This window comes from Schistocerca serialis, chromosome 6 (genome assembly GCF_023864345.2).
Source record: "Schistocerca serialis cubense isolate TAMUIC-IGC-003099 chromosome 6, iqSchSeri2.2, whole genome shotgun sequence".
Classification (NCBI taxonomy): domain Eukaryota; kingdom Metazoa; phylum Arthropoda; class Insecta; order Orthoptera; family Acrididae; genus Schistocerca; species Schistocerca serialis.
This window is the reverse complement of record NC_064643.1, coordinates 131736763-131760942: the sequence shown is the minus strand read 5'-3', so window position 1 is coordinate 131760942 and position 24180 is coordinate 131736763. Positions and strand designations below refer to the sequence as shown.

At 38.7% G+C, this 24180-nt stretch overlaps 1 protein-coding gene across 1 annotated transcript in view; it reads right to left on the bottom strand.

Moving 5' to 3' along the window:
* Nucleotides 1-6730: 6730 nt before the first annotated feature.
* The window catches only part of LOC126483842 (uncharacterized), a 30374-nt gene continuing 12924 nt past the window's right edge, over nucleotides 6731-24180 (bottom strand). The window contains exons 2-4 of the mRNA XM_050107054.1: nucleotides 8618-8878; nucleotides 7086-7262; nucleotides 6731-6955 (exon numbers count right to left, since the gene is read on the bottom strand). Of these exons, the coding sequence (XP_049963011.1) occupies nucleotides 6933-6955; nucleotides 7086-7262; nucleotides 8618-8878 (461 nt within the window). The 3' untranslated portion in view covers nucleotides 6731-6932. The remainder of the gene's footprint in view (nucleotides 6956-7085; nucleotides 7263-8617; nucleotides 8879-24180) is intronic.

The window sequence follows — 24180 nt, the reverse complement described above, 5'->3', positions numbered from 1 at the left end:
CCAAAAAGCACATTCTGATGCAAATGGGAGAAGTCAAAAGTGATTAGGCACACCACAAAGCAAAAATCAGTAGACCATACTGCCCATGCAGAGAAATAGTTCTCATGTCACTGAGTGCCAAAAGAGATAAACAGTTTATATTTTCTGCATTATACACCACTCTCCTTCATGGGATATATCAAACATGATGAATGGATGAATGATTAAAAGATTCTAACATTCACACAACCAGTTATAAGAACAGTGTGGCACAGTGATTGCTCTGTGCACTTGGTTGGGCTGTATGGAGGATGCCACCATGTTGGTTGGTTGGCCAGTAAATTGGTACTTGTGTAAGGCCCTTTGGTTGGGTGATATTGGACTCGCCCTTCCAAAGAAACCATTCTGGCATTCATCTTAAGCAATTTAGGGAAATAATGGAAAACACAAATCTCGGTGACTGCACGTGGATTGCAACCATCATCTTCCTTAACGTAAATACAATGTGCTAAACACTTTTCCGCTACAAACAGTGCAGGGCCACTTGTGAAAGCAGTCAGGTCATTTATCAACTCTGCTGTAACTTCTGCACAGTCTTTTATGCCGACATGACCACCCACAGCCAGCCACCTGAATTAATGGTCACCATAAAACTGTTGACCAAACAGTGACAAGAGCAAGCCACTGAGCTTAATATTCTCACATTCTCAAGTACAGTGGCTGCTTCACAGTCTATGCCTTACAGATTGGCTGTGTCCCACCACATTCAGCTCTCTAAATTGCATAAATGAGAACGGTTACTACAGCGTGTCATTCAACCATCCAGTCCTCCTTGCCTCAGTCTCCATTAGCCTCTGTCTCACACTCATCTCCACCTAATCCCTTATTCCATTTCTCATGCCCCTCAACAACTTCACTCTAGCATAATCCATATATCTGTTAGTTTATACCACACTGTTCTGTTCTCTTATTCTTTCAGCCTTGTTATCTTTTGTCCTCATTCCCCTCCCCAAAGCTAATTCCCACTTCCTCTGCCTGAGTCCGGGAGAGCTTGCCAGTGTTACATTTATTTCTAATTCCCTTTCTGCTTCTCATTCCACAGCAATCACCCTTCTTACCCTTCAAACTTGCGTTTTAGTTTCAAGGACGGACATTGTCCGAAAGTTTAGAGATGATTTCAGTCTTGTTTATGGACGTATCAACTACTTACTGCTCAACTATACACTGACCAGTTACCTTTATTCTTTGCATTGTTTGTATACCACCCAGCATTCTCCAGAATTATATAAAGAGATAAACATGTGGTATAAAGACACGTTTATGAAATCATATAAGGGAATTCTCTCGAGGTAGAATATTTATGATTTACTTAAAATATTGCAATGACATTGGGATGTTTTGATGCAAGTGAGTATGGGTGCGAAGATCCTCCTAATCTGGCTAGTACTACTAGTGCATGACAGAAGATTCTAAATATGCAGTCTCATAACAAAGCATCATCACTTGCTAAGTTAACTAATTTGTTTACAAGATTTGATCCTGTCTGATTACCAAGCATTGTGCTCATTATTAAGCTAATGTGGTATATAAATTCATTACTGAAAATATTCTGTGATTTTTAAGTCTTTTGACTCTCAACTTGTGATTACTCTCTACAAAATAACTTCCAGATTTAGTACAAACAACTTCCATACTGTGATCATACAAAACTAGCTTGTAATGCTTGTTGTTGTTGTGGTCTTCAGTCCAGAGACTGGTTTGATGCAGCTCTCCATACTCTATCCTGTGCAAGCTTCTTCATGTTCGAGTACCTACTGCAACCTACATCCTTCTGAATCTGTTTAGTGTGTTCATTTCTTGCTCTCCCTCTGCGATTTTTACCCTCCACGCTGCCCTCCAATACTAAATTGGTGATCCCTTGATGCCTCAGAATATGATCTACCAACCGATCCCTCCTTCTAGTCAAGTTGTGCCACAAATTTCTCTTCTCTCCAATTCTATTCAATACCTCCTCATTAGTTATATGATCTACCCATCTAATCTTCAGCATTCTTCTGTAGCACCACATTTCGAAAGCTTCTATTCTCTTCTTGTCCAAACTATTTATTGACCATGTTTCACTCCCATACATGGCTACACTCCATACAAAGTGCTTATTAACAATAAAATAATACTGTAAATTCTGTCATAGCCCATAAGCTTAAATTCTGTCATAGTCCATAAACATGCGGCACAACCGAAATGTAGCCACAATGCCATATAAAAGATGGTGAAAACTTAGGGTATTGGATGATCTGTGTGAAATAGATACTTTGGTCATTGACAGTGAAAATGAGGGACACAAAGAGGGATCTGAAGCACTCAAAGCCATTAAAAACAGGTTTTTTCCCAATGTGGTGGAAGATTCAATGCAGTCATTTCTTTAAAAAGAACATCAGTGGCCAAATAAAAATCCTCGAGGTACAATTTTTACCCTCCATTCAGGGCATAAATCAGCAGCAATTTAAAATTAATATTAGGTTGGTGCATAAGTCGGTAGCATTCTTGTCTCGAAGGTTCATATTCCGGTTGCCATGTGTTTATTTATCAACTATCATTTTTTATTTATGGTTCACTGTTTGTATCTGAGTTTACATATTGTCATTTTGAGATACCGAGTGAAGCTGTGGATGTTAGAAAACGGAGTGCAAAGCGGAGAAATTAGAACATTTCAACATATTCTTCCGTGTGAGTTCAATAGAGGGGTGATAGCAGCGTATGCAGCCAGAAATATTCACGGCATTTATGAGAATAATGCCACTGGACATAACACAGCAAGAAAATAGTTTTCTCATTTTAAGGAGAATCGTTTTGACATTAATGACACTCTATGTTCAGGAAGACCTTCAGTTGTTGATGAAGACCATTTAAACACATCAATCCACAATAATTCATGTCAAAGTACTCAAGAAATGGCAAATGTGATGAACTGTGATCATTCCACTGTGCAACATTTCTACGCAATGGGAAAGTTTCAAAAATCAGTGTATAGGTTACCACAAGCTCTAAGTTAAAATTATAAAAATCACAGGGTGGCCATATGTGCATCTCTGCTTGCTTGTCATCAACTGGCTTATGAACAATACCAACAATTCCTATCTTGTATAGTTACTGGTGACAAGAAATGGTGTCTTCATACTAACATAATGACAAGAAAGAGATGGTCAACCCCAAACAAAGCAGTAACTCCCATGCAAAGACCTGCGTGCATCCACAAAATATAATGTTATGCATCTGGTGGAACAGCAACGGTATGGTGTACCACGAATTGCTTCCCTAAGATGTAGCCATCACTGCTGACATTTATTGTTGATAACTGAGACGTCTTGCAGACAGAATTTAAGAAGAACGAGCAGGAAGACTGTGTGAACTACTGCAACTCTATGATAATGTCCACATGCTTTCTACTTGACTAACAAAAAACACTATACAGGAGTTGGGTTGGGAGGTCATTCTGCACTGAACTTATTCACACGATCTTGCACCTTCAAGTTTCCGCCTTTTCTGCTCTCTATAAAACAACTTTCAAGGAACTTCCTTTCCAGATGAAAATACGGAATTGAAAAGTTACTCCAGCATTGGCAGACAGTTGTAAACAGTGAAGAAGAATATATTATTGATGACTGAAGTCTCTATTCTATGTACCTGTTATGTTTATTAAACTTACGGAAAAACATTAGAAACTTATGCAGCAACCTAATATATGAGCAGGAACTGTAGGTGACTGAACTATACGGTAGGTGCATACATTCTCCCAGCTGAGCTTACAGGTGCTGTTTACAGTTTGCTACAGTATCTGTCACTGTAATAAGAGGAAGATGTGGTTTATGCATGATGACCTCTGAATACATTTCAGTAGCACTGTTTGAGATGCACTGAATGACATCTACCATGTCAGATAGAAAGTAGGGGAGGACAGTTGCATGGTCCTGTCTGTTCACCTGATCTCAACCTTTTGAATTATTAACTATGAGGCATGAGACAACTTTTTCATGCACAGATATTCCTGTGATTTTTACAAGCCATTGTAGAACTGCAAGTAACATGCAAATAAGTGAATTTCCAGACCTGCTGCAAATCTAATTACTTGACAATAGAGTTGAAATGGGAAAGTAGAAATGGAGAATTTTATACTGTGTACTCAGATAATATTTTTAACACATTACACGATAAAGTATTTTCCTGACACACACGTATGATTCTTCACTCCCAGCCAAACTCTGGTTTGATCATATACATGTGTCAAAGTTTCCAATGATGAATTCATATAGCCTATTTAAGTTCACACACATGCATTTGATATGTGTTTAAAGCAAGAGTTTCAGCCTATACTGATATTAATTGCCATGAAGAAAAATAATCCTAATCCTACTCCTAATGATCCAACTCCCCAAGACACTATCCAAATTGAACCCTGCCTGGAACAGTTCCGTCCTCCGTCACAGCGGGACCCACCTCCTCTTCCTCAAAATCACCCTCTCCAAACCTTCCAGGAATTTCTCACTTCCAGCCTTGCCTCTCAATCTTTCTTGAAAAACCTTAACCCTACTCCCAACATCACCACAGCTGAAGCCCAGGCTATCCTTGTAACCATTGATGCCACTTCCTTATACACAAATATCCCGCATGTCCAGGGCCTCGCTGCGATGGAGCACTTCCTTTCGCGCCGATCACCTACTACCATACCTAAAACCTCTTTCCTCATTACCTTAGCCAGCTTCATCCCAACTCACAACTTCTTCACTTTTGAAGGCTAGACATACCAACAATTAAAGGGAACAGCCAAGGGCATCAGGATGGCCTCCTTGTACGCCAACCTATTTATGGGTCACTTAGAGGAAGCCTTCTTGGTTACCCAGGCCTGACAACCCAAAATTTGGTACAGATTTATTGATGACATCTTCATGATCTGGACTCACAGTGAAGAAGAACTCCGGAATTTCCTCTCCAACCTCAACTCCTTTGGTTCCATCAGATTCACCTGGTCCTACTCTAAATCCCATGCCACTTTCCTTGACGTTGACCTCCATCTGTCCAATGGCCAGCTTCACACATCCGTCCACATCAAACCCACCAACAAGCAACAGTACCTCCATTATGACAGCTGCCACCCATTCCATATCAAACGGTCCCTTCCCTACAGCTTAGGTCTTTGTGGCAAACGAATCTGCTCCAGTCCTGAATCCCTGAACCATTACACCAATAACCTGAAAACACCTTTCGCATCCTCCAACTACCCTCCCAACCTGGTACAGAAGCAAATAACCAGAGCCACTTCCTCATCCCCTCAAACGCAGAACCTCCCACAGAAGAACCCCAAAAGTGCCCCACTTGTGACAGGATACTTTCCGGAACTGGATCAGACTCTGAATGTGGCTCTCCAGCAGGGATACGACTTCCTCAAATCCTGCACTGAAATGAGCTCCATCCTTCATGAAATCCTCCCCACTCCACCAAGAGTGTCTTTCCGCCGTCCACCTAACCTTCGTAACCTCTTGGTTCATCCCTATGAAATCCCCAAACCACCTTCCGTACCCTCTGGCTCCTACCCTTGTAACCGCCCCCGATGTAAAACCTGTCCCATGCACCCTCCCACCACCATCTACTCCAGTCCTGTAACCCAGAAGGTGTACCCGATCAAAGGCAGAGCTACGTTTGAAAGCACCCACGTGATTTACCAACTGACCTGCCTACACTGTGAAGCTATGTGGGAATGACCAGCAACAAACTGTCCATTCGCATGAACGGACACAGGCAGACAGTGTTTGTTGGTAATGAGGATCACCCTGTGGCTAAACATGCTTTGGTGCACGGCCAGCACATCTTGGCACAGTGTTACACCATCCAGGTTATCTGGATACTTCCCACTGACACCAACCTATCAGAACTCCAGAGGTGGGAACTTGCCCTTCAATATATCCTCTCTTTCTGTTACCCACCAGGCCTCAACCTCAGCTAATTTCAAGTTGCCGCTGCTCATACCTTACCTGTCATTTAACAACATATTTGCCTCTGTACTTCCGCCTCGACTGACATCTCTGCCCAAACTCTTTGCCCTTACATATGTCTGTATATGTGCGGATGGATATGTGTGTGTGCGAGGGTATACCTGTCCTTTTTTCCCCCTAAGGTAAGTCTTTCTGCTCCATTGGAATGACTCCTTACCCTCTCCCTTAAAACCCACATCCTTTCGTCTTTCCCTCTCCTTCCCTCTTTCCTGATGAAGCAACCGTGGGTTGCGAAAGCTTGAATTTTGTGTGTTTGTTTGTGTTTCTTTCAACATACCAACGCTTTCGTTTGGTAAGTTACATCATCTACACATAAAATTCAAGCTTTTGCAACCCACAGTTGCTTCATCAGGAAAGAGGGAAGGAGAGGGAAAGACGAAAGGATGTGGGTTTTAAGGGAGAGGGTAAGGTGTCATTCCAATCCCGGGAGCAGAAAGACCATACTCTGATAATATTTTTAAATCCTTAAAATATAATAATGAGTTTTTCTGTTACATGCTTATAATTTTATAATTGTTCAGTACGTGAAAGGCTGTTTGGGTCATAGACAGGTGTCAAATTTTACAATAATCAGTCCACACAATGAAGATTATTCACTTGCATTTAAGAATAAAGCAGAAGTTTTAGTGAATGCTGAAAATAATTATGACACACTCTGATTGTTATAAAAATATATTTATATAATATATACATAAAAGCAAACAATCCTAATTCATTAACATACAATAAATTAAACACAAGTATTTCAGTTTGAATGTACAATTCTTGATAAAATATGATTTCCTGATTCAGTTAAGTTCCTTGGTTTCACTTTTCAGAAACAATTTGATGGTTGCTCAGCTTCTTCTGGAACTAAAGTGATTGTGTCTTGACTTCAATTGGTTACTGTTTCTGGCAGTGATTATATCAGAGATCACTGCTCACAGCACCTATAGACAATTCACGCAGTCAAAATATTTTGTAACAGACTATTTGGCAATGCTGCTGGAACCTAGGACACAGTGTTTACACAATGAACTACAATTCAAGGCACAAAACATCTTTCTGCTTTATGTTAACCTTTGGTTTCTGAAGGCTTTATGTCTCCTAAAAATACAGAATGCTGCAAGAGTAATTCCACCACTGGATCATCTTTCTTGTTACTAAGTCTGTCATATTCAGCTCCAACAGACCATAATGATTCCAGGTCATAAGTCAGTCTTGCAGTTTTGGAAAAAATGTGCAATGCAATATTACCTGAAATAAAGGAACTGCTTCAGATTAATGATGATTATATATAAACATTACTGGAACAACACAGGCATCCTGGCCCATTAACTGTATCCACAACCACAATCAATCAATAAAGTACATAAATTTATATTATTAACTGTATGCTTCCAATTTCTGTTTGTCAAACAGTCTCAACAGGAAGGAAATTGTCAAATAAAAACATAGCCCAGAACAATCATTACACAAAGCAAGAAAATTTAAAAGAGCTAGGGATCTTACCACATTTTTAATTTGTTTGAATGTCTGCCCTACTCTAGTAATTTTTGTTTTTGAGATGCTATTCCACCAAAAATACTGTCATTATTGCCACTTATTGCCATTATCTTGTTACACAGACACGTTTCCTGTCAGCATCATTACTTTTATCTGTGAGGCGGTTGTATCCTGGGGCTGATACCCCACACAGTACAGCCCAGGCTGCCTACTCGGCTGATGTCAATAGCATAATGTTTACGGTTAGACTTGTGGAAGTTTCCACTCAGCCAGATTGCACCATAGGCAGTGCCAAAGTCAGCAAACTATTTCCTTATGCCAGTCACACACGCAAAAAGAGAGTGTGCAAGTAGTCTTCCACTTGGCCAATATTTAGGAGGCCACAAATCCAAACCAGCAATGTTCCAGTTCCAGTGGAATTGTACTCCAGTGAAGTGAAATGATTAGCAGCTACGTCTGCATTCTACAAGTGTTTATCCACGAGTTGCTTAGCCATGGTCATCATGTAATCTTTGAGTGAGTTTCCAGATTTCTACTCTAATTTACAAATATTTACAGACTACACTGTGTCCAAAAAGCTAGTCTCAATTGGACTCTGATTCAGGAATGCATAGCTCATCCAGTTTGGATTTTGCTTCTAAGTGAGCTTTAAAGGACTTGTATAATTTATCCAGAGTCTCTTCATATGACTCAGACTACATATACTGCATCTTGAATAAATGTAGTGACTTATTAATACTGTCATTTGTAGTTCTGTAGATATGTTGGAGAAACTGACATTTATTTAGAGTGCACTACAGCACTCTTTCAATGCCATTCCAGCCAGTGTACTCAACTAAATTAGCTTACAAAATTGCTACTTAACACTGATTTGTACATTTTATAAATACACTGTTAAAAATTTGATTCAGTTTTTAGCAAATACCAACTCCCAAGATACTGTAGGATTCAGAATTTAACTAACGATACAAACAACTTACGCAAAGATAATTATGTGAATCTCTCATTCCTCATGCTGTATCAATGTTGTCTTAACGTTTCCAAAATTATCTATCAAAACTGCACAAAAATAAGATACACAACTAAGATACAAAACTGTACTGTACCTAGATCCATGGCGATCCAATCCTTTGAGTCTTTACCTTCTATCTCTGGTATTCTATCATGTGGGTGTCGTTTCTTTTTGAAAACTCTTCTTACAAATTCTGCCGTTGCATACATATGCCTTGGTGATTTTCCAGTGACTATTACCATGTAATTCACATACTTAATTTCAGGAGGTACTGACACAACAAAAATATCTAACATATTCTCTCTCCTGAGGATACTCACAAGTTCCTCTATTTCAAAAACACCAGTCACTCCTCCTGCAAATGAGACAGTGATACTATAAGAATTTTTAATATTGGTTATAGAATTTATATCATTTTCTACTATTGAAAAGTAATGAAAGAAGTGTTTGGAACAGGTAAAAATATGTATACTGATTTCAAGCAACACACACAATAGTAAAACGAGCATAAAATAATTAAAACATTGACCTGAAAATAAGTTTTAAATAGGTATTTAGTGCGTCAATTAGCTTACTTTATATGATAAAATGTGCTGAAATCAAGGGTGTGTTTTAGTGACAAAATGCAAATTTATCAATGAATACGTGTAAAATGAAAATGGAAAAATGACATGAATTTAGTGCTTCATTATAAGATTTGAAAACTTTCACATGAAATTCATGCCATTATAGTAAAGAAAGTTAAGACAGACTGTAATTTCACACAAGCATCTTAACAGCTCATGCATCCAAGCTGCTGATAAGAATAACATACAGAAGAATGGAAAATTAAATTGAGGACATGCTGTATGACAATGAGTTTGGCTTCAGGAAAGGTAAAGGCACCAGAGAGGCAGTCTGATGTTGTGATTGATAATGGAAGCAAAACTAGAAAAAGCATTCCACAATGTAAAATGGTGTACAATGTTTAAAATTCTGGGAAAAATAGGAGTAAACTGTAGGAAATAAGGCTGGAAAGACCAAGAACGAAATGTTCGGGTTAAAAAGGGTGTAAGACAGGGATGCAATCTTTCATCCCTACTGTTCAATATGTACACAGAAGAAGCAGTGAAGGAAACGAAAGAACGGTTCAACTCCATATAGTGAAGAAAACATGTGAAGAGTAAAGGAACTTCATGCAAGGGAGCAACACCTGATAATTTGAATCTGAGTTCGCAGTATGTACAAAATTTAAGTACTGTACAATGAGAGAGAACAAAACAACAAACAACACAAAGAGATGAAAGAGTTATTTCAAACAAAATAGGTATGAGAGGTACATATTAAGTTGTCCGTCTGCTTAAAACAAGCAGGAGAACAAGATTAAGGTTTAAAATCTTGATGATGAGGTCATTAGAGATGGAGTACATTCATAAATGGGGTAAGGTTGGGGAATGAAGTTGGCTGAGTCCTTTTCAAGCTTAAAGAAAACATGGAAGACCTATATCTGGCTCGATGGACTAGTATTTGAACTGTTGCCACTCCAAATATGAATCCCCTGTATTACCACTGTGCCACTTGCTTGGTAAGATGCAGATGTTGGTAAACACAAAAATTAAGAGGAAGCTGCTTAAAGCATGACACCATCATACAAACTTATGATAGTTACATGGTGGAAAGGGAAGAGCCTTCCAGGAAACAGCTTTAATTTAAAATGTAAACAAATCCAAAAAATACTTGAAACATCTTAAATGTGAAAGCTCAGCATAATAGCAAACTTTGGAGATAAAATGTCAAAAAGTGAACTTATTTTAACAACTTCAATCTAAATGTAAAACATCCAAAACGTCAGCAGTTCCCAACCTTCTAGATTTGTGGACCATAAGCTTGTGGCAATGGTTCAAATTAGTCCAGCCAGCTGGTTATAGGTTTTCCATGGTTTCTATAAATACGTAATTCCTGTAGCCACAAGAGAATCAATACCTGTATTAAAACTGGTTAATTTTAGCCTCAAATCATATCTACAGTCATTCAATTTCTGTACTTATTAAAAAAAAAAAAGTAAAACTGAAAAGGCTCATTCACATAGATAGTTTCTCGAAAAGCCCACCAAATGTCTCAGTAAATAGTAATTTAACAATATCTCCAGAGAGACTAAGCGAAATGGCATAATAACTAACGCCCTCAACTCGCATACAAGAGATACGCGTTCAGTTCCCAGGTCAGCTATCCACATATCGGTTTTCTGCAGTCACCCATGTCACTCTGTGCAAATGCCAGGATGGTTGCTCAAAAGGGCCATGGTCACTTCCCTCCCCTCCGGTAGTAAGAAATTTAAGCAATGCTAATCTCTAATAATCTTAGCTGTGGACAGGATGTAAAACACCAATTGCCCTTCCTTCTTCTTGTGTCAGGATATTAAATGAGCAAAATTCAAGCGAGTCATTCTTGTGAACACTTGTGTCCAAGAAAATACCAACTTGAAAATTATGATCAGATTGGTTTGTTTGGGGGAAGAGACCAAACAGCAAGGTCATCGGTCTCATCGGATTAGGGAAAGGCACGGGAGGAAGTCGGCCATGCCCTTTCAGAGGAACCATCCCAGCATTTGCCTGGAGCGATTCAGAGAAATCACGGAAAACCTAAATCAGGATGGCTGGACACGGGATTGAACTGTCGTCCTCCCAAATGCGAGTCCAGTGTGCTAAGCACTGCGTCACATTGCTCGGTCTATGATCAGATTGTGGCACATTATGTGTTTACTCCATGAGCAGCCAGCCAAAGCTGTGTATCGTACATGCGAGGAATGACTGCTTAAATGCTTCTGTACCTGTTGTAATTAGTCTAATTTTATCCCCATGGGCCACACAGGGATGATATCTAGGGGGGCAAAAATATCTCTAGATTCTTCACTTAAGACTGGTCCCGAAATTTTGTGAGTATGCTCTGGCGGGATAACTGGTACTTTCTTCAAGTGTCTGACAGTTTTGATTTTTCAGGATGTTCTTGACACACTCATGTAGATTAAACAAACATGTCACCATTTGTACTGCCCTTCTTTGAACACATTCAGTATCCCCTGTTAGATCTCTCTGGTTTAGGTACCATACAACTGCGCAATATTTTAAGATGGGTTGCACAGTGTTTTGTGAGCAAACTCATTGCAGTTCCCCCATATCCTACCAATCGACTGAAGACTACCACCTACTTTTCCTATGATTTAGCCTATACAATCATTCCATTTCATATCAGCACAAATTGTAATACCCAAGTATTTGTATAAGTTGACATTCCAACTATGACTTACTGATACTGCAGTCATGGACACGATTCTTTTGTGTTTTGTGAAGTTCATAATTTCACATTTCTGAACATCTAAAATAAGTTGACATTCTGTCTGAATATTAGTGCAGCTTTTTACAAATAACACTTCATTATATATAAATGCACTATCTGCAAAAAGTCTGCCAGGTTATTAATATGCAGTGGGAACAGTAAGTGTAGCAAAATGCTTCCTGAGAGCATGCCTGAAGTTACTTCCATGTCTGTCAATGACTCTCCATCCATAACATGTTGCATCCTACCTACCAAGAAACTCTCAATCCAGTAATTTGACACTTCATACAAACATTCTTTTGATAATAAGAGTAGGTGTAGTGCAGAGTCGAATGCTTTTTGAAAGGCATGAAATACTGCATCTAGCTACCCGGTTGCCTTGATCCATGCCTTCTAGGAGGTTGAAAAGCACAAGTTTGTTTCTCAAGACCGGTGTAACCAGAGTACTTGCCAGTTGGCATGGAGATATCATTCTGTTCAAGGTGCATCATTATGTTTGAGCTCAGAATCTGTTCTAAAATCCTACAACAGATAGATGGCATGGATACTGAATGGTAGTTTGTGGATCACTTACACTACCCTTCTCATATCAGTGTCATGCACGTTGCTAAACTTGGGAGATGGGGATATACTAGACATGACCTATACTGGAATAGGAAAGGGCAACAACAGTTGGCTGAGCTTCTTGCAGACAATGTACAGAGGGGGGCGGGGGGGGGGGGGGGGGGGGGGCGGCACCATCACACACAGCAAGATCCCTGTAGTTACTGGTGTCAGACATGCACCTTTATAAAGTTAGAATCAGGATACAGGCACGCTGCTTTAAAACAAATGAAAGTAATAGAAGAGCCTCACAAAATGCTTAAGAATGCACAGCAAAGTAAGGTTAGCTTATTTCATTAAAATATTACAGGTCTGAGTAATAAGGGAGGAGAGCTTCTTGCCTATTTGGAAAACTTAGAGAGCTCTGAAAAGATAGACATCCTGTGCCTGTCTGAGCACCACATAACCACAGAGTTAGATAAGTTACATATAAAAGAATACACTATAGCAGGTTACTCATGTGGAACTAATATGGGAAAAGAAGGAGTTCTTAAGTACATTAAGACAGAAGACAAGTTCAAAAACAATAAGACAAGTAGATTTGGTAGTGATCAGCACAAAGAGGTATGCTTCTAAATTAATATTGAAAAATAGTTTACTTTTAATTTTAACTATATATAGACGACAGCAGGGAAATTTTGGACTGTTTATGAGGACATCTTCAACTTTTGTAGTCCTGTCTTCCTCAGTTGCACGTAATATTACGGTATATTGATAATTTTTACTTATGGACCGTCTGACAGCAACTGAATAAAACACAATTTTAGTGCCATACGCGTTTTGCTTTTATTTTCTGCAAGGCATCATCAGTGGCAGGTTGCGTGGACAATTTCTTACATATTACGGTCCTGTTGCATTTTTGGTGTTGTTCTTCTTCTTATGAATGCCAATTTACGGTTTTTTTTCCCCACACTCCACAGCACTATGAACTGAATGCTTGTTTCAATGCAATGTTTATGAGGAAACTGGATTCCTCACTGTGCTATCTGTCAGACAGTAGCAAGTAGTTAATATTCTGTGGTGACTTCAATGTACACCTTCTATGGGATTCTGATAGTAGAAATGACCTGGAAACCTTATTTGAATTCTACAATTTGATCACAATAATTATTTTCCAACACAGGTGGATAAAGACAGTAGGATTCTAATTGATAATGTGTTCTTTGGTGAAGCTCACAGCAAGAAAATAACTGTTTACCCAATAACAAATGCTCTCTCTGTTCATGATGCACAGTTAGTTAGGATAAATAACATCGTGCCCTACAGTTTGGATACTCCTCAGTGGAAATCAGTAAGAATAATTAATGGCTCCAGGACAAATGTTTTTAAGAATAATTTACAGGAGATAACTTGGGATGAAATTTATAATGAATTAAATGCTAACACAAAATGTAATCTATTCCATAATAAATTCATATTATTATTTGAAAATAACTTTCCTTCATAAGTAAATCAGGAAGGTCACTAAACAGCCATGTAAAATCCATGGACTATTAGAAGGATTAAAGAATCCTGTGAAAGGAAAAGGGAAATGTATCTTTTGGCAGGAACAAATAGGGATCCTGCAGTAGTTACACACTACAAAAATTGCTCAAAATTAGTAAGAAAAGTTATTAAAAATCAACGAGTATGCACATAATGTCAGAAATCAGTAATTTCAACAACAGACTTAAGATATTACAGAATGTAGTGAAACATGAGACAGGACAACCAGCCACAGAAGAAGACAACGTCACTATTCAACTGAATGGAAGTGCTATAAATGATGAGTCATGGGTAGCAAATATATTTAATAATCACTTCTTAAATACTGTAGAAAGCATAGGGACAAACATTTCAAGAGAAAAATCACAGCAGTATGTTGAAAAAGTGACTACCATAAAATTCAGTCATGTGAATGTATCATGAACATCATCTGAAATTAAGAAAACTATACATTCTCCCAAAAATAAAATCTCATCTGGTTTTGATAGTGTTTCCAATACAGTACTAAAGATTTGTTCCTGCAAAATAAGCTTAGTCTCGTCTGAAATATGTAATGCCTCACTAACTCAAGGCATTTTTCTAGAGAGACAGAAATATGCCATTGTTAAACCCTTCTTAAAGAAAGTTGATAAGTGACATATCAATAACTACCAACCTGTTTCACTGCTGACATCATTTTCTAAAATTTTTGAGGTGGTGAAATATTTCAGAATAATATCTCACCTTAGTAACAATAAGATCCATAGCAAATCACAGTCTGGGTTTCAGAAGTGTTGCTCTACTGAGAATGTCTTTTACATGTTCACTCACCAGATTTTACAGACATCAAATAATAAAATGGCACCAGTTGGTGTTTTCTGCAACCTACCTAAGACATTTGACTGTATCAATAACAGTATTCTCCTAGATAAATTGAAGTTTTATTGGGACTGATGGAATGGTCAACCAATGGATAATATCATATCGAACCAAAAGAACGCAGAAAGTTGTACTTAGTAATTCAATCAATACAATTCAGGGACATAACTCTGACTGGGATGAAGTCACATATGGGATTCCTCAAGGCTCAATCTTAGGTCCACTATTGTTCCTGATATATGAAAATGATCCTCTGTCTAATATACGAGGGTTATTCCAAAAGTAAGGTCCGGTTATAAAAAAAAATCAAAACTAAAATGTTTTTTCAAAACAATTGTTTTATTTACATTCCTTACATCTTTATCTATTTTTCTACATAACTTCCATACTTATTTAAACATTTGTCACATCGTTCAACAAGCTTTTGAATGCCCATGTTATAGAAATCGGCCGCCTGTGACGATAACCAGTCCTTAACTGCTTCTTTCACTTCATCATCTGTGTCGAAGCGCTTGCCGCCGAGAAACTCCTTTAAGTAACGGAACAGGTGGAAATCACTTGGCGCCAGGTCCGGACTGTAAGGAGGATGGTCCATCTGTTCCCATCCAAATTTCTTGATCAGAGCTTGCGTTTCATTTGCAGTGTGGGGTCTGGCATTGTCATGCAACAACAAGATTCCAGACGACAAAAGACCACGTCGCTTATTCTGGATTGCACGTCGAAGTTTAGTCAGGGTAGCGCAGTAGGCGGCTTTATTAATCGTTGTTCCTCTCTCCATAAAGTCGACTAACAGTACTCCACGTCTATCCCAGAACACAGTCGCCATAACCTTACGTGTTGAGATTGTCTGCTTTGCCTTGACCTTGACTGGCGATGACGTGTGACGCCATTGCATTGACTGACGTTTAGACTCTGGAGTGATGTGAGAAACCCATGTCTCATCCCCTGTGACAACATTGTCTAAAAGACTGTCACCTTCCTTATGATATCGTTCCAAAAAATCAAGAGCAAAAGCCATTCTTTTCATTCGTTGGGGCTCAGTAAGCAGCCTGGGAACCCAACGGGCACACAATTTGTGAAACTTCAAATGTTCAGACACAATTCTGTACAAAGTTGTTCTACTCACATTCGGAAAATGCATGTCTACGTCTGTAATAGTGAATCGGCGATCTTCACGAATTTTTTTGTCAACCGCATTGACCAAATCGTCTGAAATCACTGATGGTCGGCCACACCATGGTTCATCGTGCACATTATCCCGTCCTTCATTACAAGCTCGCACCCACTTGCGCACTTTACTGTCGCTCATTATGTTAGGACCGTACACTTCAGTAATCTGCCGATGGATTTCCGCCGCTGAATTGTTTCTTGCAGACAAAAACCGTATCACTGCCCTTACTTCACAATCGGCGGGCTGATCAATTGTCTTAAACATTGTAAAGTGACACTGTGAACTACACTCAGCAACAGTAACAAAGCGAATGGCGGCGTTTGACGCGCAAGGCTTGCCAGGAGTCGGCGCGCATGCGTGTTTTGTCATTGGCGCCAAATTTCAATAGTTACGGCGAATCGGACCTTACTTTTGGAATAACCCTCGTACAACAAGCAGAATTAGTTCTTTTTGAAGAAGAGACTAGTATTGTAATCACTCCAAGCATACATGCAAAAACAGAAGAAATGGTAAACAAAGTTCTTAAAAGTATCATTGACTGGTTTTCTGTGAATAGTCTCACCCTCAATTTTAAAAAGACACAACATACCCAGTTCTGCACATCTAGGGGTACTATACCAATGGTAAGTGTAATACACAGTGAGGAAATAATAAATAGGGTGGAAGCTTCAGAATTCTTAGGTATCCATATTGATGAGAGCTGAAATCGGAAAAAGCAAATTTTGTAACTCCAAAAATAATTTAGTTCAGCATTGTTTGCACTTAGAATCATCGCAAATCCTGGGGAGAGACAAATCAGTAAGTTGACATATTTTGCATGTTTTCATTCATTAATGTCATATGGAGTAATGTTCTGGTTTAACTGATATTTAAGAAAGAAAGTATTCATTGTGCAAAAAAATGCTGTAAGAATAATATGTGGTGATCACCCACAATCCTCTGGTAGACATCTGTTTGAAGAGTTGGGCATTCTGACTACTGCTTCACAGTATATCTATTCCCTCATGAAGTTTGTTGTAAATAATCCACTACAGTTCAAAAGGAACAAGGATGTACATGCTTACAATACCAGAAGGAAAAATGACATTCATTACTCCACATAACGTAGTATTTAGCACAAAATTGATGCACAATGCTGCAACAAAAATTTTTAATCACTTACCCAGTGATATAAAATGTCTGACAGACAGCAAAGTACAATTTCAAAACAAACAGAGAAAGTTCCTCATTGAGAACTTCTTCTATTCTACAAAAGAATTTCTGTTACTGTAAAGTGTAAAAGGTGGTGGGTAGGAATTACTAATTCACATCTGTATATCTTCTTCTTTATATACTTTTATATTTAAAAAGCTTAGAAATGTTCAGAATGTAATCACATGTACAAATTAATTTGCACTGTGAATGTAAAATGTTTTGTTCCACATCATTACGATCTGGTGCGCAAAATGATCCATGGAATATGTAACTAACTTGTAGATGAGTGTGTCCTGTGTTTCCTTCCAACTACTGAGTACAGTCTGTGGTCAATTACAAGAGGGTCTAACTCACTTACGGAAAGTGATATGGATTCCATCAGGCCCTTGGGGCTTGTCTAATTTTACCTATTTCAGCTGTTTCTCAATCCCACTGGTGCTAATATCTGTGTCCCCCATCACTGCATCAGTGCAACAATTAACCAGGAGCTGCACTCCTGTAACTTCCTTTGTAAAGAAACAGTTGAAAATGAAGCTCAATATATAGGGTTTCGCTTTGCTACCATTAACTTCAGTTCATGTGTCATCCGTAAGTATCTGAACACTAAGTTTAGTGCCTGTAGCCAGTACACATAAATGGAATTTCTTTAGGTTTTGTGAGATATTTTTCAACAAGATTCTACTACAGCAGTCATTTAATGGTTCATACTCTGCCCCTCTGACAATAAAATGTGTTTAATTCAGCACCTCTCCATCTATACTGTATACAAAAAGGCGACAGCTCTTGTCTCAGCAGCGCCACAGGAGAGAACATCATTCATTTGTGAATTATTTGCATGAGTTTCAAGAGAGGCAACTTATTTTCATTTACCTGGGTGTTTAGTAGTTTAATTTGTAAATTTCTTGCATGTTTGTGTGCTTAGCAGGTGCAGTCTAGCATTTTAATTACTATGAGTGTACAGTCCTGCCATCTTCAGTAAGGGTAGGGACTGGAATTTCTGTGTTCAGATACACGCTGAGTTGGTGAGCCTTCACACACAGCTCCAGGTGGTGCCGGATTCGGTCACACAACTTGAGTCTGTTCCCAACAGGCACCACTGTGGGGAGCTGGATGTGGAGATCCAGGGAATGTCCAGCATGTTCCATGTCCCCCCCCCCCCCCCCCCCCATTAACCACTACTGTGGTAACCCCACTTACTGCCTGCAACTGAAGTTTCCTCATCCATGGTTGAGTGGGAACCCGTTCTGAGGTGTGACAGGCAGCAAGACTTTCTGGCAGGCTGATTGAATGGCCTCCACAGTGTGTCTGATAGACAGATTTCAGGGGCCAGCTGTGGCTGATAAAGATCCTGAGCCAGATGCAGTCTTATGTCCTGTTTCATAAGAAGTCTCTTGACCTGCAAGATCTGTGCATTCACAGAGGGTGGGATGACTGGTAATTGGGAGCTCCAATGCTAGGCACATAATAGGACATCTTAGGGATATGGCTCCCAAGGAGTGGAAGAAATCTGCTGTGCACTCTGTGTGCATACAGGGGAAAGTTATCCCAGATGTGTCATGAAGAGCACAGGGTGCAGCCAAATGCAGGTAGTGGCTCATTTTGGTACTAATGGCGTGTATTGCTTTGGATCAGAAGAGATTCTCTCTGGTTTTGTGTGTGTAACTGAAGATATAAAGACTACCAGTCTCACTTGCAAAAGGCCACCTGTAGCATTGTTGACAGGACCAATTGCAGACTTTTGATATAGAGCCACGTGGAGGGGCTGAATCAGAGGCTCACACAGTCCTGTGACGACGAAGGCTGCAGATTCCTTGACTTGCACCTCTGGTTGTAGGGGCATTGGGTTTCGCTTAATAGGTCAAGGGTCCATTACACACAGGAGGCAGCTACATGGGTAGCAGGGGTAGTTTTTGGAATGTACTGGGTGATTCTTTAATTTGAGGGTGTCAGGAAAGAACAAAAAGGGCTTCAGTCTAGGTCACTCACAGATGAGGGCAGACCTACTAATCATAGGTATTATGGTAGTAAACTGTTGTAGCTGTGTTGGGAAAGAATCAGAGCTCCAAGCCCTAATAGAAACCACTGAAGCTCAAATCATTACAGATACTGAAAGCTGGTGAAAGCCTGAGATAAGTTCAGCCAAAATTTAAAAAAAGGGCCTAATGGTGTTTCATAATGATAAATTAAATACAAATGGTGGTGGTGTGTCTTTGGCTGTTTGAAATAGTTTATCTCGTAGCGAAATTGAAGCAGATAGTTCCTGTGAGTTAGTATGGGAAGAAATGAATATTAATATTAATAATGACAATAATAATTAATAATTGCTTTCTTTTACTTACATAAATGATTTAGAAGACAATCTGAGCAACTCTCTTAGATTACAGATGATACTGTTTCTTCATCTAATCTACTAAACATTTAAATCTTTCAACTTGTTATACTTGCTTTTAGTACTTTACTAATCATTATTGCTGCAGCTTCTTCATGGTAACTGATACTAGTTTCAACATGTATATCCTCAAATGAATTAAGTCCATTTGTTGCCTTTACATCTAACACATCTCCACCATGAGTGGATTTTTGAACTATGTGTTCTCTGTAGTTTCCAGACAAAGTATTAATTATTTTTTCACATGATATCTTGTCACACCTACTACTTACAAAATTGTAACTCTCCCAATCAGTTGTTGGGTAATTAAAGTCTCTGGAGTCCACTTTCAGAGCTTTTGAAGACAGATCTCTCGGCAACAGGGCAGATTGACAACAATTTCACAAAGCTTGTTTCTTTATTAAATTCAATGCCGACATTCAACTACAGTTTAAAAAACAACAGTGATATTCACAAACAAAATAAAAAAATGATACTCATCATCCATTCATTAGCCTATGCATGGTACAGAAAGAAGTGGAGTATGTAGCAATTACACAACAATACAAACCCAAAGTATTGGATGTCATGGTGATGAAACTTAAGCAAAATGAAGACAAACAACATACAAAAAGGTGTATTAGTTTGCTACAGCACAAGTAACTTCAAAATAGACTGTGATCACAAAACAGAACATGCAGGAATGTTTCTTGCTTTTAATGGTCTCTATGAGCTCCATGAGAAATGAGTGTCATTCTTCTTAGAAAGTTGATCACGCTGCAAATAGATTATTTACCATATCCTATTGGATTCAGATAAGAAGATAGAGCTGGTCACTCCATCATTCTTCATCACATAAGTCTTGAGTTTAACAACTCACCAGTGAGAAGCTCATTAGAGAAAGATCCATCATAGTATGTAACATAAATTCTACACAACAAAGTTCACTATTTTGGCTGTCTTCTCTTGCTCTTACAATATTAACTGCTGTATTACTCACATAAATGCAACTGTCTGCCATATGCAGAAGATACAAGCATACTACTGTGTTAATTTAGTGCAGCATTACTGTTGCAACAACATATGTAACTTTCACATCAATGTCTTTGCTTCCTCAACTAACTGTAATTTTTACATTTTTTTGTTTCAGTTCATGGAAAACAGTGTCTCTGCCTGAAAATTATTTCTGATTCTTAGGTCCTACTACAGTTTAGGCCTTTTTGGTGAAAAGCTTACTTGTTTGACAGTCTTTCTGCTGTGCCTATATGGGACTTAGCATCTCTGCTGTATGGTGACTAATAATCTATTTTTTTCCCATAATACTGTTATTATTCCATCCTGGATTTTTGACTGTTAGAATTAAATTCAATGTATCATAAACACAGGATAAATTAAAACAAGTATAGCTTTGCAAATGTCCAGTGTTATACATAGAAGAACTTCGCAGACGTACAGGTTGTAGAAACCTTGTAAGTAATTAATGTCTCTGAATTCTCATTTACATATCCACTGACCAAGAAAATACTAACTATCTAACACAAAATAATACAAAGTGGCATTGTATGTTGCGAGATATGAGACACGGTTTAGTTGCGTCAAAAAGTATTAGCCTATTTAGTTGGTCCCGTTTATCTTTCCTTTGTGAGCTGAAAATATATGTTGAGTATGGAGCAATATGATTACTCTATCAACATGTGGTGTTTGTTTTGTTTATGATAGCAAGAGAGGCAGACACAAGAAACCAGGTACCAGCACTCTCAAACAGCACTAGAATGCTCAAATTAATGATGATTTGATGAACATATTGCCATTAACTATACCTTTAGACAAACATGGTAAGACACAGCACATATATTTAGAACATAACCAAGGATACTGGCATGAATATTGATCATCTGAACAATATTTCACCCCACCCACTGACTCTATGTCAGTTGCTATGAACTGTGACCTTTCTGAGAGGAAATAATAAATCCAGGTACACAGCTGAGTTGATACTCCACAGGCATGCAGTTTAATTAGAAGTTGCTTATGGGGAATGGTATCAAAAGCCTTATGGAAATCTAGAAATTTGGAATCAATTTGAGATCCGCTGTTGATAGCAGTCGTTACTTCATGAGAATAAAGAGCTAGTTGTGTTGCACAAGCAAGATATTTCCTGGATCCATGCTCATCTGAGGCAATTCATAATGTTTGAACATAGCATATGTTCCAAAATTCTACAGCAAACTGACATCAGTGATTTTAGTCTGCATTTCATCAGATTACGCCTCTTCCCTTTCTTGGGTGTTGGCATGACCTGTGCAACTTTCCAGTCTTTAGACATTGATCTTTTTTGTTTTCTCAAATGAGCAGCTAGTAGGGAGATATTATATCAGCATCCTCTGAGAGGAATGTAATTGGTATACAGTGTGGACTGGAAGTGATCTGAGTTGCTTCGCTACACCAGGGATACCTACTTCTAAGTCACTCATGTTAACAGCAGTTCTTGATTTGAATTTTGGAATACTTACTTCACCTTCTTTGGGGAAGGAATTTCGAAAAACCTTATTTAGTAACTCTACTTTAGTGGCATTGTCACTGGCGACATTAACATCACTACTGTGCAGTGAAGGTATTGATTGTGCCTTGCAGTTTGTGTACTTTACATATGACCAGAATTGCTATGGATTTTCTTTCGGGTTTTGGGACAGAATTGTTTTGAGACAACTATTAAAAGCATCTTGCATTGAAATCCATACTAAATTTTGAGCTTCTGTAAAACTTCATCAATCTTGGGAGTTTTGTGTTATATTAAATTTGGCATGCTTTTTTTGTTGCATCTGCAACAGTGTCCTGACCTATTTTGTGTAATATAGGGGGGATTAGTCCTGTCTCTTAGTAATTTATATATAATATAAATTATCTGTCATGGTACTCCTCAATTGCTCAGGATTATTTGCTGCTTGCTAAGAGGTCAAGTAAGTTTTGCAACCGTTTACAATTTGAGTGGGTTTCTAAACTAATTAAATAATTTTTGTAGGAAGCATTTAATACAATTTCGAATGTTGTTTTATGCCTACTATCAGCTCTGAACATGTAGCTTCCCCAGCATTTTGAGGGTAGATTGATATTGTGGTGTGCGTACTGTAAGACCTTCGGTACACACACCATCAGATTATTTGACTTGTCGCTCTAACGAAGTAGGCGAGTGTCAGCAATATGTCTCATGGTCTTATCGTGGCATGTTTATCTTCTGTCGTTAGGTCAGACAATAGAAATGCCACTTGCACACTTAAAGTAGCAGATTGATGGTGACGAACTTTAAACAGAACTTGATTAATTTTCACATACATTTATTAAAATAATAACATGCATAAACATTACGTAACTTGATTATGAACGCTATTTACAATTGACAATCTGAAGTTCCTTTGGTCTTGGTACGTTAATCTTATTCTCACATATCTCTGATACTTGACAAAGTGTCTATACATTTATCTTCATGGCTATGTACAGGAGTATGATAATCTTCTTAGGTGCAGACTGAAACTTGACTACAGACTGGTACAGACTAATGCAGACTGGTGCAGACAAATGCAGACTCACTAATCGGAGGTCTGTACACTCGTTATAATACCTCGCGCATTCAGGTATCACTACGCGAGTGTGATCCGCGAGGAGAAAAGGTTCTATGTTAGCGGAAATCTCATTGGCTGCGTTACATATTAATATGCGGATCGGCAGAAGCAGAATTTGGTCCGTCTCTAAGGCAGCGCCATCTCGTAGTGCGGAGACGGACGAGCGCTGCGCCTGCGCTGTTGTGCTTAGCGGGGCGCGCTCTAGTGGGAAAGTTGTGTACGCGCTGACTATGCGGAACACAACAGATATCACCATTAACTATAATTCTATGAGTGGGGTACATTTCTGAGATGATACTCAAGTTTTCTTTGAACGTTTCAACAACTATATCATCTGGGTTAGGAACCAACTGTTGCCTGTTGCCCCAACTAGAAGTACTTGATCCTCTTCATTCTAAATCCAACTCAGTGACTGAAAGTAATTTATTACTTGGTCAAGACTAGCACTCAATTTCACAATAACTGTGATGTAGACGCCTGGTCCTAATGTTTCTTGCTGTAATTAAGGCTACTGTTGTTTTATAGTAATCTAAATGATTAATGGAAAATCTCATATAAGATGTGAAACAAATACTAACAAAGAGATAGAGGGGCTGGCCAGTACTTACCTCAGCTCAGTACAGCCGATAGATACACATAAAACTGAACTGAAAATTTACATTCCTAGCTTTCGGAACTTTGTTCCTTCATCAGGGAGGAACAAAGTTCCGAAAGCTAGGAATGTAAATTTTCAGTTCTGTTTTATGTGTATCTATCGGCTGTACTGAGCTGAGGTAAGTACTGGCCAGCCCCTCTATCTCTTTGTTAGTATTTGTTTTATAGTAATTCAATTATGCAACGAAGCATACACGTATGTCATGAATGAAACAATTTGTCACATAGAAACTCTGTACTGAACTGGGACTCAAACCTGGAGCTCTCTCTCTCTTTTTTTCTTTTCATTTTTTTTGTGAGAACTGGCCTTACTGACTGAAATATCAAGGTACAACACATCTTCACTCAAAATTTCGTATCTGCCAGAATCTCCATCACACTTTCTAAAA